Raw genomic sequence first — 19,548 nt, forward strand, 5'->3', positions numbered from 1 at the left:
CATCACCAGTATCACTTTCTCTGGTCAAAACATTCCTCTTTCTACATTTGTTACCAATTTGGGTGTTAAAATGGACTCTCAACTCACTTTTGACACCCTCATTAAACATCTCTGTAAGTCATCTTTTTACCATCTCAGGAACATTGCCAAACTTCGTCCAACACTTACCCTAGCAGATGCAGAGACGCTTGTCCATGCCTTTGTCTCGTCCAGGCTGGATTACTGTAATGTGCTTCTCATTGAGATTCCTGGCAAGAGTATCCAGAGACTCCAGTACATTCAGAACAGCTCTGCCAGGATCCTGATGAGGGTGCGAAAGTATAGCCACATCACTCCTATCTTGAAAACCCTTCACTGGCTCCCTGTACCACTTAGAATAGAGTACAAGGTTTCCCTCCTTAACCATCATTGCATCTATGGATCTGCTCCCCTGGATTTACAGGAACTCCTTATCCCTCATACTTCCTCACGCACCCTCCGCTCTGTGCATACTAACATTCTTCAAGTTCCCAGAACTAAACTTAGCAGTATGGGTGATAGGGCCTTTTCTTCGTTGGCGCCAAGGCTGTGAAATTCTCTCCCTGATTACCTGAGAGCCCCACAGTCGACTGATGCTTCTAAACGAAACCTAAAAACTTATCTTTTTAGAAAGGCATTTTGTTAAATTATTTCTAAAGATTATCTTGTTTGTTATTTTATTGTTATTTTGTAGCACTTTGAGATTGTTAAATATAAAGCGCAATATAAATAAAATTTATTATTATTATTATTAAGCAAAATGGCGACATACAGATGTATTTGTGGTGCTTTTATATACTATCGCATATTCTCCATTTAAATGACATGATACATTTTAAAAGTCTTACATACCATTTTCTGTGCCGTCTTTTTTTTTTTTGCACCATCACAATAGCAACAGAATGTACAGCGCTGTATTTGAGACACAGAGAAAAAATTAAGGACATGGTGAAAAGGTGTATTTTGTGATTAAAGTGGAAATTTGACTTTAATCCTGTAGTTTACTTTATCATTATCGTAAACATCATCTTAAAACCGACCTAGTTGTTAATCGCTACTTGCTTCTGGGGCTTCCTCCTGCATTGACAGCACTGGCAAGAAGCAATAGATCACCACACAGAACACATTAAATGTACGATATCCCAGCTCTCTGCACATTTACAATCCTTAGATTTATACTAGATATCACTTTCATGATGAAATTCATTAAAAGTATGTATGTTACATTTTACAGATAAATCGTTAATTTTGTTTAAATAGTGAATACTGTTAATAATTACTTATATGGGGGTGATATGGTGGCAGAGGGTTAGCACTGCTGTCTCATAGGGAGTCACACCCCTGGTATTGCCTGCCTGGAGTTTACATGTTTTCCTGCTGGCTTTCCACAGTATGCTCCGGTTTCCTTCAAAAAATATGCAGATTTGGGGATATGGTGGCACCAAATGACCCCAGTGTATGTGAGTGCTTGTATTCACCTTGTGATGAGCTGATGCCCCGTCTAGGGATTGTTTCTGCCTCGTGCCCAATGCTAACTGGAATGGGCACATCTCTGGATTGATGGATTTAATTGATAAACATCCTTTTCAGAGATATTGTGTTAAGGTGTCATCGGAATTTAATGGGTGTTTCAGGCAATTCACAACATAGCGAAGCCAAACGTTTTCTCACCATGATAAAATCTCGCACTGCCACCTGATGGAATATTTCAGATTTACGTAAAGTACGTGCGCAAGTATGAAACGCTTGCATAGCAGTAGTGTCCACTGGAGCATGTGTCGCGTCACATGAAGTATAAACCTGGTCGAAATAGTCAGTAGTTCCCAGTGCTGTTAAATTACCAAGAAAGGAATACAAAACACAGCCTTAAGTAACTGCAGGATGAAATTTTATTTTTCATTCTTCAATTTACTCTGGCTTATTCTCCATTTTATGACAGGCAACATGATTGTGCAAAATCTCATGGAAAGCAAAGTACCAAGGGCATCTGAAATGCTACTTCTGAATTATATACCATTTTTCTCATGCACAGACTTCTGATCATCATTCCAACAAGCTCCTCAGATAGAAGTTGCTTGATTGAACAGCAACATCCAGGATTCAGAATCAGAACCGCTTCACCTCTCAAAAAAAAAAATTGCCAGCATATTGAGGTGGAGAAGTTTGAGTGCCTCTGTGACCTTGGGAGCTATGTTGAGGTGAGGTAAGGGGTTAGACAAAGAGTGACTCACAGCCCTTAATAGTGCAGCTCTGTAAAGGTAAAAATATTACCCCACCCTGTTTGGGGTTACATGTGCCTCCTCCAGAGCCAGGTTCGGGAGAAGTGCCCGCAGGTGAGTGTCTGGCAGCTGAGTCTACCATGGGGCCCGGTCAAGCACAGCCCGAAAACATAATGTGGGACTGCCCTATTGTGGGCCCACCATTTGCAGAAGGAATAGGGGCTGGGTGCAGTGTGACCTGGGGCATGGTCGAAGAGGCCTTGGCAGACTGGAATCCAGACAAACAAACTGACTTTTAGGACAAAGAATGTCACCTCTCCTGAGGGGAAGGAGCAGGAGTTGGTGGGTGAGGCAGATAGCTACCAACTAGATATAATTGGACTCGCATCCCCCTTGAAAGAGGCTGGACTCTCCTTTACTCTGGAGTTTCCCCAGGAAGAAAGGCATTCAGGCGGTAGTGGACTTCTTATTGAACCTGCTCGACTGCCTGGTCAATGCCATTTTGAAGTTTGTCCTGGCGAGCGGTAGTGTAGCCTCTTGTGTGGCTGAAGGTTGCAGAGGGGAGGACTTTGACTGCCATATGTGCCTATGCACCTAATGTTAGTTTGGAGTACCAGGATTACTTGAAATCATTGGAGGGGATTCTGGAAAGTGTTCCAGCTGGGGACTCCATAGTTCTTCTGGGAGACTGCAGTGCCCACATGGGTAATGATGGAGAGGCAAGATTCACAGGAATCTAAACCAGATCGGAGTTTTGTTATTGGACTTCCGTGCAAGGCATAGTTTGTCCATAACAAACACTATATTAAAACAGAGGAGGCCTTCCATGTATGGTTAGCATAGGAGACCCCCAAAGCAGGAGAAATGTATCGACAGGCCAAAAGGGTTGCGGCCTTGGCAATCAGGGAAATAAAAACCTGAGTGCTCTCAGCAAGGGTGGAGAAGTGCTGACCCAGACTAAAGATGTTTTCAGGTGGTGGAAGAACACTTTGAGGAGCTCCTGAATTCAATGGACAGACCCTCTGTGGAGAGGGCAGAGACAGAAACTGATGGGGGATAAATGCTCATTTCATTGAGAGGGAGGTCATTGAGGTAGTGAGGGAACTCCTCAGTGGCAAAGCCCCAGTGGGGAATGAGATTTGGCCAGAAATGCTGAAGGCTGTGGATATTGTTTAGGCTTCTAATAAAGGGTTATTCAGTCTCTGTATATTCACAGTGAGAACTGTATCCACATACTCTGAAAAGGTCAGCATCTTTTCCAGTGGGTGTGGGACTCTGCCAAAGCTGTGTTTTATATCCTGTCCTGTTTGTGATTTTCATGGACAGGATATCAAGGCACAGCCAGAGAGGGGAAGGGAGGGGTTCCAGTTCAGTGGCCTTAGAATCGATTGAAAGAATGAGATCACAGGTGCATAGAGTCAAAATATGCTTCCTCCGCAAGGTGGCTGGGCTCTCCCTTAGAGATAGGGTGAGAAGTGCAGACATCTAGGAGAGGCTGAGAGTAGAGCTGGTTGAAGTGATTCGGGCTTTTGATACAAATGCCTCCTGGAAAACTTCCCTGTGGAGGGTTTATGAGTAGGACCAGCTGGGAGGAGACCCTGGGGAAAACCCTTGGCTCGCAGGGGAGGATTATATCTCCTAGATGGTTTGGGAACGCCTTGGGATCCCAAAGTATGAGTTGGCAAGTGTGGCTGGGGTAAACGAAGTATGGGCCTCACTGCTAAGACTGTTGCCCCTGTGATCCGGCTTTGGATAAGCAGTGGAAAATTATTGAGTGAATGAAAAGAAAAATAAAAAAGCTGCAAAGATGTGCAACCAAGTCTGTAAGCTGTTGGGTAGGATTTGAAAGGTCTGTAAGACATTTTATAATTTTTAACTTTTTTGGTGTCAGTTAAATCTGCTTCTTGTCCCTTTTTACCTGAAGTAATGAAGCTACCACCTAATATTTTTGCACACCTTACAATCGAAGTTACTCACTTTAAACCACACCCTCATTAAGTAATTACATATCACCAGAAAATGATTACATCAAATCAGCATTCAGGTTTATACAGTTTAGAGTTGGAAAATGAACATAGAAGTAATGAAGGTCAGAAAGTCAACTTGCCTAATAATTTTTAACAAAGTGTACAAAGTTAATCGGTTTAATCTAGTGCATGAGTACTCTGTTCACAGGACATCCATCCAAGCATGTAATGAACCCACTAAATCCAAAAGTAAGATATTGTAAAGCCATTTGTAACAAAACTCTGTGCAAGATAGTTGCCAACTGGGACAGGGCTCTACTCCATCATGGGGTATACTCGTCCACCTACTGTATATACTAGGCCACTTTAGAAATGTCAGTTAACCTACTTAACAAGTAAATCTTTGGGATGTGGAAGGACAGCATGAGTATCTCAGAAAAGACAATGCAGGCATCGTGAGAACACAAAACCCTACACAACAGGTGTCTGGGGAGGAATTATCTAATATCCTGAAATTGTCAGGTAGCCATCCTCACCATTGTGCCACCTATTACTGAAGAACAAGCCTGTCATTTTTATAGCATTTTTAAAAGAAATACAGCCAACAATAACTTTATATAAATAGACCATCAAATTTTTAACTCTTTGAGGGCTGAATATTTTTTCCAAAAAAAGATGGTTTCACACAGAAACCAACATAAAACATCTGTTAATGCATGCTGTGGCTGCTAGTTTGCCAAGAATGAGTGGCAGGCTTGCTGCCAGGCTGTCTCCACATAACTGGGACAGCAGCGATGGCGGTCATGGTCACAGTGCATTACAATCCGGTTTCTACCTCTTATCATTGTTAGGTGGCAGTCCACCCTGGCGAACATCATCAGTACCACAACTAGCTGGGGACCGATCAGCTGAAGCTGGAACCTCACATTTGTTTTCGCTTGTATCAAAATCTGAGTCCGACAAGTTATAGTCCAGTTCAGAGATAATAGACAAGACGTCGTCCACAGAGTATTTTGCTTTTCATTCGCTTCGATCTCTTGCCAAATGTCAGTGCCATTATTGCCGTTGTGTGTGCCTTGCTATTCACGTGAGCGCAGGGAATCTCGGTCAAATCTAGCTTTGCTTCTAGCAATGAGAGTCCAATGTAACAGTTGGTTTTGTCACAGTTTACATTTGATTATCATCGTCAACTGCTTCTTTTTGACAATGTCGACCTCAGCCCTGAAAGTGTTAGTGATGTTTGAAACTGTAAAGGTTGCGTAGACAGGTGGACAAAAAGATTTTAATTTTGTGTAATTAAACTCAACTGAAAATGTGCAACATAAAGAAATGAACTTGGGAATTCTTCCCAGATGGCAGCCACCCTAGAGGCCTACACCTACTGTGCATTTCTGTTGTGGTCAAGGTTTCTGCTATAAGAGCTAGTTGAATGACATTTCTAGACCTGATTTGCTTCATAGCTGTACATCTTGCAATTTTATTATTATATTTTTTTACTTTATGAGAAGACCTGGTGAAACAACAAACATAATGATAGAAGAAAGAAAATCACCTTTAATAACAAGCACTTTTAAGTGAGCATAACATGTGTGGAGCAAAATTCCTGACCGGGGTTTGAACCTGCACGTACCATACCTGCGGCTGTTCGGCTTTAATAATAAATAAATAATAATGACAGCAGCATTTGCTGAATAAGCAAGCAGCAGCTGTCTTCAATCAAGGAGCATGGTGCAGATCAGAGAGCAGGGTTCAGAGGTGACTCGACAGGTTTGCACACCCAGTGTGAGGATGCCAGGGGCACTAAGCAGTAATTACAGAGTGCTGAGCTGTGTGGCTTTCGTACAGGTTAGAGGTCATGGGTAGGACTGATAACTGTGTCGGTAGTACTGCTGTTTGTGCTGCTCTCACTGCAAGGGGGCTGCTGTTCATTGAGCCTTGGCAGGTAGGGATGAAAACACACAAAGTAAGTAGTGGAGAATGAATAGCTACATCCTGCTTTTTTCCATCCAGCTTGATGATGATCACATCAGCTAGAAGTTAGCAACAGTCTATCAAAGAGCAGATGTGTACTCCAGCGATGTGAGAACAAAAGAGCACACTAAAGTGTCTTATGTTGGTTTCTGACTCCACATGTCCTTTAACATCTAAATAATCAGATGTTTTTCACTTAAGAAAGTGAATACTGACTGACTGGAGAACCTGCATGATTGCGGTGGGCTGGCGCCCTGTGTTGGCTGGGACTGGCTCCAGCAGACTCCTGTGACCCTGTAGTTAGGATATAGCGGGTTGGATAATGGGGTCATTGGCAGTAATTTTCTTTAAATATTAGGAAGAAAAGAAACAACTGTTACAGATTTCTTCCGATTGCCTCCTTCTCCCCTTTTTTCCTAGTGTGTTCTCCTCCCACTAGTCTCCTACTGCTGTGTGTGCTTCTACCAATATCTTCTAAGCTATTTATTTTTGAACCCTATTCTTGTTATTGTTGAGGAGGCGTTTAACTTCTTTACATATTTCATTTTTTCAGGAATCAACAGAGATGCAACTCTCCTGTACGTATTGCCTCACACTGGCTTGAGTGAATAAGGTTGCATTTTGTCAGTGGTATCCTTTACTCTGAGCATGTAAAGATTGTGACATGTTCTTTAGATATTTTTTTTTCCAGGTTTACTCACAGCTAATCAGTTGAGAAGGCAAACTATCTAACACTACGTTTACTTACTCTCTTCAGACACTGTAAATAACTTTAAGATACACGTGCGACGTGTCTGTCTGGCTGTCTTCTGCTTAGTCAAGATCCATACAGCTTTGTGGATTTCCTTACAACTGAATGCACTCCTACATTGACACATTTGTTGCCTGCATGTATTTTGAAAAAGCTTATGACACATTACATGACTTCAGGTGGGCGGGGATGTCAGACTTGGTGACTGTCGTTGCTGAAAAAAAATCACAGGACACGTCTAATTAGAAGACTGCATGACAACTTTCCAGCACAGTTTCACATTTCAAAGTATTATGAGCTTGCCCATTTTTTTTTTTATTTCTGACAGCCAATAGCATGCTGCCTGATGGAGATGGTGCCCATGCAAAGACTTTATCCCTACAGCAAGTTTAGCCACAGTCTTGCCCCATTTTCCATTTTTTTCTATCCTGCCATGGCACATAAAACATGCAACATTAGAAAGAGAAGTATCTCCTGTATTTGTTAAGACCAAAACATGCACATTCTTTGTTCCTTGTGGCCGCACTATGTGCACTGAACTTGCAGCTCCAAAAATGTACGACAAAATCAAACCTGTTTAAGGCTTCTGTTTTGCTTACCTGAAAAATCTCGGAACACAGTTAACAATTAATGCTAAACCAAGCTTTACTGACTACTGCTGTTTTCACAGTAAAGTGTCATTACAATGAGGTCATGCTGCGGGGCATCTGATGGTGAAGAAAGATTCAGGGATCTTGAATTTGCTGACGATGCTGTTATCTTCATGGAGTCAATGGGGGCTCTGATTGGGGTGCTCGAGAGACTGAGCGATGAGTCTGAGTGTCTGGGCTTATGAGTGTCTTGGATAAAAACCAAGATCCAGGCCTTTAATGACCTCTTGGGCACAGCCATCAGCAGTGTGTCTGTTTGCGGAGAGAGTGTCGACCTTGTCGAGAGGTTTACTTACCTTGGCAGTGACATTCATGTCTCTGGTGACTCTTTGTATGAAGTCAGTAGACGGATTGGGAGAACATGGGGGGTCATCAGGTCGCTGTAAAGGAGTTTGTGTCGCTCCCGATATCTATGCAAAAGGATGAAGGTCCAAGTCTTTAGAGTCCTGGTGCTTCCTGTCTTGCTATATGGTTGTGAGACATGGACGCTATCCAGTGACCTGAGATGAAGACTGGACTCCTTTGGTACTGTCTCTCCTGAAAATCCTTGGGTACCGTTGGTTTGACTTTGTGTTGAATGAGCAGTTGCTCATGGAGTCCCGAATGAGGCACATTACTTGCATTGTGAGGGAGCGTCAGTTACGGCATTACGGCCATGTAATTTCCCCGAGGGTGATCCGGCTCGTAAGATCATCATTGTTGGGGACCCGAGTGGCTGAACCAGGCCAAGGGGTCGCCCACGTAACACCTGGCTGTGGCAGATAGAGGGTCATTTCCGGAGGGTGGGACTGGACTGCCTGGGGGGTTGCCAACCAGGATCCCGAGTTGTTTCGTTTTGTACTGGGTGCGACAAGGCACTGTACCAGTGCATGCTCCCCAACTTGACTTACACAGAAAAACAAAATCTATAAAACTGGAAACTGGGGCAAGTGTTAAACAGGAATGTGGACTACTTGAATGAGATGGTAACGAATTTTGGGATCACATGAAGGCTGGTATGTTTTGAAGTATTCTGTCTGTTAAACATCAGAGTAATAACTAGTGAGTGTGAAAGTACTAGCACTTTTATTAGAAAAAACATTACAACTAAAATGCTTTAATACAAATGAAAAGTAATGAAGGCACAGCAAAACCCTTCAGCTTTGATAGATGCAGAGATACAAAGGAAGGCATGAAATTGCCAATGTTTCAGATAATCGAAAGCAGTTTTGGCTTCAGTTGAGATAATACACTGACACTTCAGGATGTGAACAGTCTGTGAGACATTTTTCACTTAAAGTTAGAACAAATGCATACACACATATTCCATAATTAAAATTGTTTCCTTAAACGTTATCTTCTGTGTTATTAAGCAGGGTGTTACTTTTTTAATAATGAGGCTATCAATCAATCAATCAGAGGGGGTCACTTATTTTGAAATGCTGATTAAAGTTTGTAATCCTATTTAAATGTCACTAACCATGTGCGCAGGAAATCTTTTATTATGTCAATGAGGTAAGAGTTCAGAATTTATGACAGCGTGTTCGATGGGCTGTCAAAAACAAAACCAAAAAAAAACCCAGAGTTTTTATTTTGCTGGGATAGGCTGTAGCTCCTCTTAAAAAGAGACAATTAAAGAAGGCACATAGGAAATGCATGGAGGAGTAGTTAGGATATTTATTTCAAATGTGCTGTAGTTTAACTTTAATAAATACTGAAGAACCACATGATTTACATCCCAAGGTGACTTAGTATGCATTATAAGTCATCATGCTCACCACTTATTCTATTGATTTTTTTCTTTTTATATTAAGAGGACTTAGATTTTATTGTTGCAAAACTTTTACAGTTACTGAAGTGTTAGTAAATATGCTTTGCTTTTATATTAACACAGTCTAGGAAATTAATGATCCTTTTTGAGTTGTCTCAATCTGTGCATATTTCTGATACTTGGTGGATCTATATTACTTTGTTAAGGCAATAAAGGAGTTTCAAAGTTTGGTGTTGACTACAGTTCACTTAATCAATAGGGTTTGACAACAGATTTCATAACATTCAGTGTCAAACATACAAAAAAGTTAGTAAATCCAAAAGAGGAGCAAATACTATTTCAATGGAACTCATAAAAGCAAAATAATTTGTTCATCTTGCGTTTTCTTGTCAGTTAGAGACTGGTTATGTACTATTATTACTAAAATGCTTTGAAGAGCAGGCAAATAATCAATTTAAAAAAGTTTATTTTCTTTTTAAAATGTTTTACACTCATTATCACAATATTGTCGTACTGTACTTACATGGGAGAGGCAGCATGTCTCCTTTGTACACAGAACTGTTTGCAGTAAAAAAAAAAAAAAAAAAGAACAAAAAAGCTTTCACTATAAAGAAAAAATAAAATAACCTTTTAACCGAAGGGGAGCTGGGGCCAAAGATCAGAAAACAATGGACTACAAGCTTTTCTTTCAAACATCTTTCAATTTCAGTATATATTTACATATTAAAATTTAGAACAGCACTGTTTTACAAATCCATTTTTAAACACATTCTTCCATTGACTTAAACATAAAAACAAAAAGCTTAAAAAAGTATCAATATATTCACATATATGTTAAAACAATATAATACATGAATTGTGAAACTCTACAGTTTATTCTTGTATAGCACAGCATGTGTATGAACTGCTGGCTATGAATACAGAGGGTTAGACAGACAGACAGACAGACATGTATGAATCACATTCTACAGCACACATCCCAAAGGCAGCCTCCTCCGAAAAATGAGCCATTTCGCATTTACTTTTTATGCCTCAAACTCCATCTCCCCAAAAGCAAACCCCTGAAAAACAGTTTGTTACACATTGACTACCACCAAACACAATTGTGAAAACTCTGAAAAGAAGAGCTGTTTACATATCAGTTCAGAGAGTGGCTGGAGAAGCATATTGCTTGGTATCTATACCACTACAGTTAACTGTAGCAGATTTGTTTTTTGTTTTTATTTTTGCTTTAAAAAGAGGAACAGCTGCCATGACAGGCTATTTTAGCTTAAAAGTGACTTGATTCAAGAATCAGACTATAAATTGATTAATGAATGTGGCCATATAAATAGTAAAACATATTATTACTTTTGGACATGTTATTTATGCCTTCTGCTTTTTGGAGTAGTGCCACAAAACAGACACCAATGCAAAATACTACCATTCCCTTTAAAGGGCTCTCCTGAACCAGAAATTTCAAACTCATATTTGTGGTCAGGGAAAAAAATAAGGTTAAAAGATGTACTTCTGAAAAAATGTATTTCTGAGGAGTACTCCAGTTACAATTATATGGCAACTTTTATGTAAAACATATATTGCTTCAAATGTTATAGTTACCCAACATATCAACTCGTACATGTTATGCATGTGTATGAGTACAAGTCAAGAAGAATGTGTAAAGACTTGGCCTGAAGTACACAACTTGGGAAGACCTTAAATCTACTTTATGATCATTGATACCACTCTCCACTATGATTCTGAATTCTTCCACCAAGAACTACCTTCTTCTTAAAAATTTAGATGCTATTTAAATGATCATTTGTAAGATTTTAGGTCACTGCCTTCAAATTTAATGGTATTTTTTTTTTCCTTCTTCATTTTGGTTAGATACACCCTTAGAACTGTACTGCAGTGCCAAAAGCAAGCATTTCCAATTTAAGGCAATGCCAATATGTTCCAACTCTGGCATGAAAAGTAAATGGTCTACTGACTGAAGGTTGTGGAGATTATTGGTTGACAATGCCCTTAAGTATAACTAGATCATTAGCTTCTAGCTAGACTCCTAATTAACAAATATGACAACTTCAGCTCAACAAATATTCTAAGTTTGAAGAAAAACAGGACCAGCCATAAATAAACTCACATAAGCATCAAGCACACATGCACACAAGTCCTGTAGTGGCCTAAATATATGTATGATCATGAAAGATATATTTAGGTTTTATCTTCATTTATAAAAATAAAATTAAAAACAGAAAAGTAACTGGCTGAGATAGCACCCATTGCCAATTTTTGTGGCATTCCTATTTAACAGTTTAGATTTATATATACATACGCACACACCCACCTGAAACAGCTGTTTCTAGGCCGGAAATGACCAAGTAAGCTGCCAAGTTAGAAAATAAGGTGGACTGTATATATTTAGTCATTACATTTACATTATATCTTTAGATTCAACTTTTAATGTATATTGACTGATAAACATTGCTGTGTACTGCTGCAAAAAAATTACTTCCTGGTCTACAGAAGTTTAAAAAAAAAAAAAGTTTTGTGAAAACTTTGATACCTTCAAGGACTACTAACTTAAACAGTGCCAAACAAATTGGATTTTTGGTCTATTTAAATTAGTAATGGCAACCTATTTCAATTCATACATATATACATATTTGCATACATACAAACACATACGCACAAACGTGCACACACACACATCCACTTCTAATCAATTCTGTGTGTGCATTCCACCCCTCTGGAAGTACAAAGGTAAAAGTTTGAAAATATAACTCTATTGATAATCACAATGAGAACAGCACAGTTAGTGTCTGTCAATAGAAAAAATCATTTACGAGTTGATGTTTTCTTTGAAGATAAATTATTCAAACTACTGGTTCCTTCTTGAGCTTTTGTAATTTAGCTCCTTTGGGAATTAGACTGTTGGATCTTCAAATCCATTCCTTGCTGTTAAAAAAGGGACGAGGGGTCCATGAATTTTGCTACAAGAGATTGCATTATGTTGTTGGTTTTCCCTCCCTTCAGCCAATGTGAAGTCATCTCACTAACAGATATCCAGTGCTGGAATACTCTCAGATTTCCTTTAGAAGAGAGAAAAGTGTCACAAGAATCCAGGCCTAAAGAGTTGGTTCCAGATTAATGTGCAGTACTTATGAATAACCATTCAAGAATTAGCAGTGTACAGCTGGTACTAATCCACATCAGGATCTTCCTTGGGACGGTAAACTGGCCCAAATTTCTGCATATATTTTTTTATATATTCCTTAGTCTTGTGCTTCACATTTTCATTACATTCCAGGTCCTCTGGGTTCTTGCAAGATTTTAGCTCCTTGTTCATTACTCCATGTGTCAGCTGTAAACACGAAATGAAAACAATTTTCACTGTATGTCAGGAGAATTTGAAGACCCTCAAAAGGTTAATTCATTACACTTTAAATAAAAAGTTTATACATTATAAAAACTGGATAAATGACGGAACAGCCGAGTTAATTGTTAAGCATCACTAACTACACCGTTAACAACTGCAATTTCTACTGACCTTTTCACAAGTTAATAAATATATATAGATATATATATATATATATATTATATAAAAATATTTCATGGTATAATATTTAATTTCCTCAGAACATCAACCACAAGGCAACAACCAGCCATGCACAGGGTTGGAAGTCCGTCTAAGTTCCGTCACGCACGGTACACTTTCGTTCTAATCAATTTAGAATGGGAAATAGGAAGGAAACCCATGTAGATACAGAGTAGTTGCTAACTCTACACAAGTGTTTGATTCAAACAAAGGATGCTGGATTCATTAACCACTGTCCCACTGTGCTGTCTTATAATTACTTGATTGTTTATGCAAACTTACAAAGTATAAAATTTACATATCAATATACTTCAGCTTCAGGGTCATGGAGGTGCAGTTTGTACATGTCTAGCATACATTGTTAAACACACTAAATAATTTTAAATGTTTTATGACCGATTCAGCTGCAATATAGGCATTGACCGTTTACAACTTTGGAATTTTGCTGGTTGCCTCACTTGACTTGGAAAATTCACATATCAATGTGTCAACCTAATATGACTTACCTTTGCAATTGTAGTTGTGACTTAGTTACTTCAAAGATAAATTTAATTTTCATGTGGTGTTTCTATTTTTTGTTTACCTTCTGTATATTTGAAGTCCTTAATCTCTTACTAAATAATTACTTAAGAAATATCTCTATTAAATAATTATTTAAGAAATCTCTAATTTCTATTTTTTTTTTGGTCATTTCATCAATATCTGACTAAATTAACACATGGGCATTATCAATATAAAAGTAATGAAATACTGCTTTTCTCTCAACATAATCTCAAAAATTTATCTTTTTGATTACTTCTTTCTTTACTCACCTTTCGGGCAAGATGCTTGAAGTCATCTGTGTTACAGATCCGACCGAGCTTGCAATCTGGTTTTCTATAGGGGTTTAGGCACTGGACAATGAACTGAGACATCTTTAAACAAGATAAATATTGAAGTTAAAGATTATTCATGAGGGAGTGTACAGTCATGTCCATAAGAATTTGGACGGTGATACAATTTTCATAATTTTTCTCTGTACAGCACCACAGTGGATTTGAAATTAAGCATCATTATGTGATTGAAGAGTAGACCCTCAGCTTTAATTTAAGAGGCTTACCAAAAATATAGTATGAGGTTTTTAGAAAAGACAAGACATGTTTACACATGGTCCCCCTTTTTTACAGGGGCTTAAAAGTATTTGGACAATTGCCTGACAAACTGTTCCATAACCTGGTAGGAGCAGTTCCCTCATTAAATTTCAATAACTATTAAACAGCCATCGCTGTAAACTCTCAATATGAGGTCCAAAGAGCTGTCCATGCAAGTGAAAACAGTCCAATCATTAGGTTGAGAAGACAAAACTAACTCTTTAAAGAGAGAGCAAAAATACAAGCAGTGGTCAAATCAACCCTTTGGTACATTCTTATAAAGAAGGAACACACTGGTGAACTCTGCAACACCAGAAGGCCTGGAAAACCATAGAAGATAACTGTGCTGGATGATTGCAGAATTCTGTCCTTGGTGAAGAAGAACCCCTTCATAACATTTAGCCTTGGTGAAGAAGAACCCCGTCATAACATTTAGCCAAACCAAGAACACTCTCTGGGCGGTAGACCTATCATTGCCAAAGTCTACAACCAAGAGAAGACTTCATGAAAGTAAAGACAGAGGGTTCACCACAAGTTGAAAACCACTGGTAAACCTCAAGCATAGGAAGGACAGATTAGACCAGTTCTGGAACAATTTTCCTTGGGCAATGGAAACAAGATCAATGTATACCAGAATGTTGGAAAAAAAAAATATGGAAAAGAGAAGAAATGGCTCATGATCCAGAGAATACCACATCATCTGTTAAAACTGTTGAAGGCAGTGTTATGGCATGGGCGTGCATGACTGCCAATGGAAGTGAGTCAGTAGTGTTTATTGATAATATGACTACTGACAGAAGTAGCAGGATGATTGTACATAACTATACTGTCTGCTCAGATTCAGCCAGATGTTGCAAAACAGATAGGATGATGCTTCATGGTACAGAAGGACAATGAGACAAAACACTGTGAAAAAAGAGTTTAGAATATGTAGAATAGTTGTTTAAAAAAACTATTGTACAAACAAACAGCTCAAAAAATAGGAGTCAGGTAATACTGGCATACTTGTCCTGAAACAGGTACAGCTTATTTATAGTTCTCCAATTCTGCAAGATAGATACCCATAATTGTGTTCCAAAATTTATTAAAATTCAGGTATATGCCAGTGCACTTTTTATGGTTAAACTGGCAGGCACATCTGCGTTCACATGTTCATATAAAAATATATTATGTATTTTACCTCTTTTCGAAATACTTCCTTGCTCTTCTTGGCTAATTCGCTGGAAGTATCTGCTTCTGCTGTCTTAGCTTTTGTAGAAAACTAGAAAAAAACGGAAAAAGCAATTAATTATGAGACAAACTTAAACTTGTAATGCCACAGAACTGATTTTTTTTTCTTAAAATCATTCCAATTGTAAGATTCATAGTTCAAAGAGACATAATGAAAGGAAATTCTGACATGGGATATTTTAAAAATGTTGGACTTCACGTAAGCAATTTACTTCAGCCATCTGAGATCTCTAGGGGAATATATTTTTCTCCCTCACCAGCCCTAAAACCTCAACTTAAAAAAAAATAGCTTATGATACAGTTTTGCTTGCGCAAATACTGTTTGCATTTGGCAGATTTTTAAATAAAAACAGTAGCATAATAAAGAAACTCTTAGGTTAACAAGTGCTTATGAAAATGAGATTATATGGAAACAATTCCATACAGCTTATAGTTCACTTTTAAAATATTCAAACGAAGTTACAGTGCTTTGTCTGGAAAATTCAGAGTCAGAGGGATCCTAAGACTACCCTGCAATACTGAACAACAATACAGGAACCAGCCCCGGATGGGGAACTGGTCCACTTTTGGGCACTAATTTAGTTTCAAGGTATTACCTATAAAGAAAAGAAAAACACAAAATAGATTTTTGAACAGACTCAGAATTATGATAATTTGAACATTAGAAATGCAACTTTTGGGCAGCAATTCATGTGAATATTTATTAAACAATCACAATTTTACAAAATAAACTATACTATTTGATACAATTAGCCAGTTTAGGCTGAGGTGATGATTCTGTCCAGTTTCATCAACTATGAACTCCTGAAGAAAACTGACTTTTGTTGCGACTATAAGACACAATACACACACTTCCAGGCAGAAATGTAAAGATTCAAGGAGCAGAAGGTAATTAACGCAAAAACTGGCCACTGAAAAAAAGAAACTGCAGATTACTGCAAAATATCCTCATAAAAGCAGCACTGATAATGGAGTTCAAATAGCAGTGTTAAGTTCAAATATGCCTTAGTAGAGCTGTCAAGAAGAAGCAACTTCTGTGGACATATTACAAAATGTAGTCAAAAGCAATCAAAAGAAAACTTTGAAAGTGTTAATTCTTCTGAAGTAAATTTCTTTAGACTGTTTAGCCAAAGCCTCAAAATATATATTTCGATATTTAATTATTGAATTCAGAGTGCAGTTCTGGTTGAATTATCAAGCTGTTAACATTCACATTATATATTTTCAGTTAAACAATATACTTTCACGTCCCGCTAGACAAGACTTTGTGCCAAGAGATTAAACCACGCCCGGGACCGGAAATAAAAGACAAAGAGTAGGTGACAAAGTAGAAAATCATAAAGAATTCAAAAACGTTGGTGTGATACACATGCACAGCAGGTTAAAGATAATGAAAGTATTAAAATTCAAAAGTCTCAAAAAATTATAGTAAAGATCGCATTAGCGCAAACGAACAGAAATTATTACTTGGTGAAATAACGGAACAGCGAAAAGAGATCAAATATATTTCTCGGATTTAAACTTTAAGTTGCAGACTTGTAGATCGTCTAATTCGTGTTGCCATCAGTGAAAAGTAGTGTTTCTTCCCAATGAAGAGGCGTATCCGCGAGAATTAAAAGATTTGTTTGATGAAAGTGAAATCCACATAGGAGGGTTGGCACCTAGTATATATAAATACACTAAATATATATTCTAAATTGGCCCCAGTGTGTGCTTGGTGTGTGGGTTTGTTTGTGTGTGTCCTGCGGTGGGTTGGCACCCTGCACTGGATTGGTTACTGCCTTGTGCCCTGTGTTGGCTGGGATTAGCTCCAGCACACCCCTGTGACCCTGTGTTCGGATTCAGCGGGTTGGAAAATGGATGGATGGATGGATGGAGAGAGAGATATATGCATAACATTTACACCAAAAAAAATTACAAAAGACTTTTTCTTCAGGTGGGTGGAGAGAATATAAAAATTCAGCAATCAACTTTAAGCTTCAATTTGAAAGCTATAAACAGGGCATATTGTATAAATGCCATTGTATGTATTATGGAATTAATTATTTATATTCTTGGTCCTCCAGTTTTTCTTCCACATAAGTTTAACTGGTAATTTTACATTAGGCTTGTAGGATTCAGTTTTAGGATATAGCAGGTTGGATAATGGATGGATGGATGGATGATTGAGTTTTGATATTTTTATATGTCTGAAATGGACTGCTACCGCAACCATATTGTTTCCTTCCTTGTTGCTGATGCTTCCAGGACAGACTGTGGGCTGACCATGGTCCTGAATTAGATTAAACAGGTTAAAAAAAAAGATTGGGTGAAAGGAGGAACATGCAATAATGCAGATACATTGACAATGTATTCATCAACAGTGAGTTACTAAAAATGCATGTCATTTGTCAGAAACAGGTTACTAAAATGGCCTGCCTTTTCATGGCCTAAAATATTGTTACTATTCATATAAATATTTTTGAAAGGGAGCCCAGATACTGGGGTTTGTTTTTACTTTTACAATTTATGTGTAAAAGAAACTGTTTTTAAACCCATTTTCAAGTTCATGATGTTGCTGTTAAATCTGTGAAGTAATAATAACTATGTAGACTGTACTACTATTTTGATTTTTTTCTAATATGTAATATAGCATTAAAATATCAATAATGAACCATTATGTTTACAAACAAATAACCATATCACTAGCAGGTCATGGTATTTAAAAAAAAATCTGCTGTAGTCTTTTTCCTTTAAACAAAGTGCTCAAGTACTGGGAGGTCATAACTACTTTACATACTTTAAAAGGCACATTTACATTACATTATTAATCAAGTTCATACTACTTGATTAGATTCAAAATATTAACGTTAGTTACTTTAGGACTGTTATGATAAAACGCAGTTGCATGTAGACACAATGTGCCTGTTACTGAAAATTGTCTTTAGACATTTGTATCTACTGAAAGAAGACTTGATACTTGTGTAGTTTTTTTTTTCTGACTATTTTTGGGATTCCTTTATAGTCAACAAACAAGGTAAGGTCCAAAAAAGTATAAAACGGAATAAGTGGGTAATCAGTCTGAATTTTTTAATATAGCACCTTTTATAGTGAGCACCACTGCACAGAGCTATAAATATCTAAGAAAAAACAATACAAAATTAAACAAGACTTGGGCCAGTGATGGATAAGATGATACATATACCCAATACTCAGTGGCGTAGCATGGGTGTCAGCCGCCCGGGGCGGAGGAAAATTTTGCCGCCCCCTTATTTAGGTATTTCAATTTAAAAGACTAAAATATACAGTAATTCTTTGCCGCCCCCTAAAAGTGCCGCCTGGGGCGGTCCGCCCCCACTACGCTACGCCACTGCCAATACTTTATTTGCTCTTTTTGAGCTGCAGGGAAGCCAGAATTTCAGACTGTGACGCATCTTTGCTGTTTATGTTTAAATTTACTGATGTCCATAGCTTAGACATGTCTGTAGCACCTGGCTTCATTATTAGTAAATGTTTATAGTTATTTAGTATGTTTAATTTTAACCAAATCTTTACTTTTACCAAATATTATCCTACCCTGTACTTACTACAGTATAATACAAGTTTAAATACAAGAATTGTGATTATGGTGGTCAAAGTAGACTTTGTTTTTATAATTAAAGGCACTAGCAGAAAGAATGTTGCTTGCTTTACCCATCATATCCACTGTCCCAATAAACACTACTACTAAACAACATCTTAGTTTGCCTCGAAGTGCCAGACCAGATTAAACTCAGTGGACAACAAGAAAACAAACACTGCCCTCTTAACTGATGTCAACTGTTTGCTTCTAGGGTTTGAATCCAACATCTCTTAAGGCAGACAGAATCACCCTACACAAGCAAGCTATCATAGCATACACTTTTAACATGGGAACATGGGGTGGGAACCTTAAATATACAGATGAGCCTCAAAATTAAAAAGCAGAAATATGTTTTCTCAATATGGTTCACAAGCCAATCTGGCACGTCAAATATAGGACACTTAAATGGATTTATGCCATGGGTAATGTATAATTAAATTTACAACTTTAAGTGGTAGTTTAGAAGATACAGTGAATGGCCAAACATTTAAAAATACTAAAAATGGAAAGCATTGACCTTAAAGGTTAGTTGATATGTAATATGCATATTGGATGATTAAATATTAAAGAAAGCCATCTATATTATTAGCTAGCAAATGTTTCAGAGAACATGTATGTAACGTGTACAATCCATTTTCATCAGAGGTGTAATCTAATCTAGTAATGAAAATGATCTAAGTT

The 19,548-nt window shown here is 37.9% G+C and overlaps 1 protein-coding gene across 5 annotated transcripts in view; it reads right to left on the reverse strand.

Moving 5' to 3' along the window:
- Nucleotides 1–8,622: 8,622 nt before the first annotated feature.
- setd2 (SET domain containing 2, histone lysine methyltransferase) overlaps nt 8,623–19,548 on the reverse strand; it is a 124,451-nt gene continuing 113,525 nt past the window's right edge. For all 5 annotated transcript variants that reach the window (XM_039737113.1, XM_039737115.1, XM_039737114.1 and 2 more), the window contains 3 exons: nt 15,217–15,297; nt 13,719–13,820; nt 8,623–12,672 (listed from right to left, as the gene is read on the reverse strand). In XM_039737113.1, the coding sequence (XP_039593047.1) occupies nt 12,511–12,672; nt 13,719–13,820; nt 15,217–15,297 (345 nt within the window). In that variant the 3' untranslated portion in view covers nt 8,623–12,510. The remainder of the gene's footprint in view (nt 12,673–13,718; nt 13,821–15,216; nt 15,298–19,548) is intronic.

This window comes from Polypterus senegalus, chromosome 15, assembly GCF_016835505.1.
Source record: "Polypterus senegalus isolate Bchr_013 chromosome 15, ASM1683550v1, whole genome shotgun sequence".
NCBI classification, from domain to species: Eukaryota; Metazoa; Chordata; class Cladistia; order Polypteriformes; family Polypteridae; genus Polypterus; species Polypterus senegalus.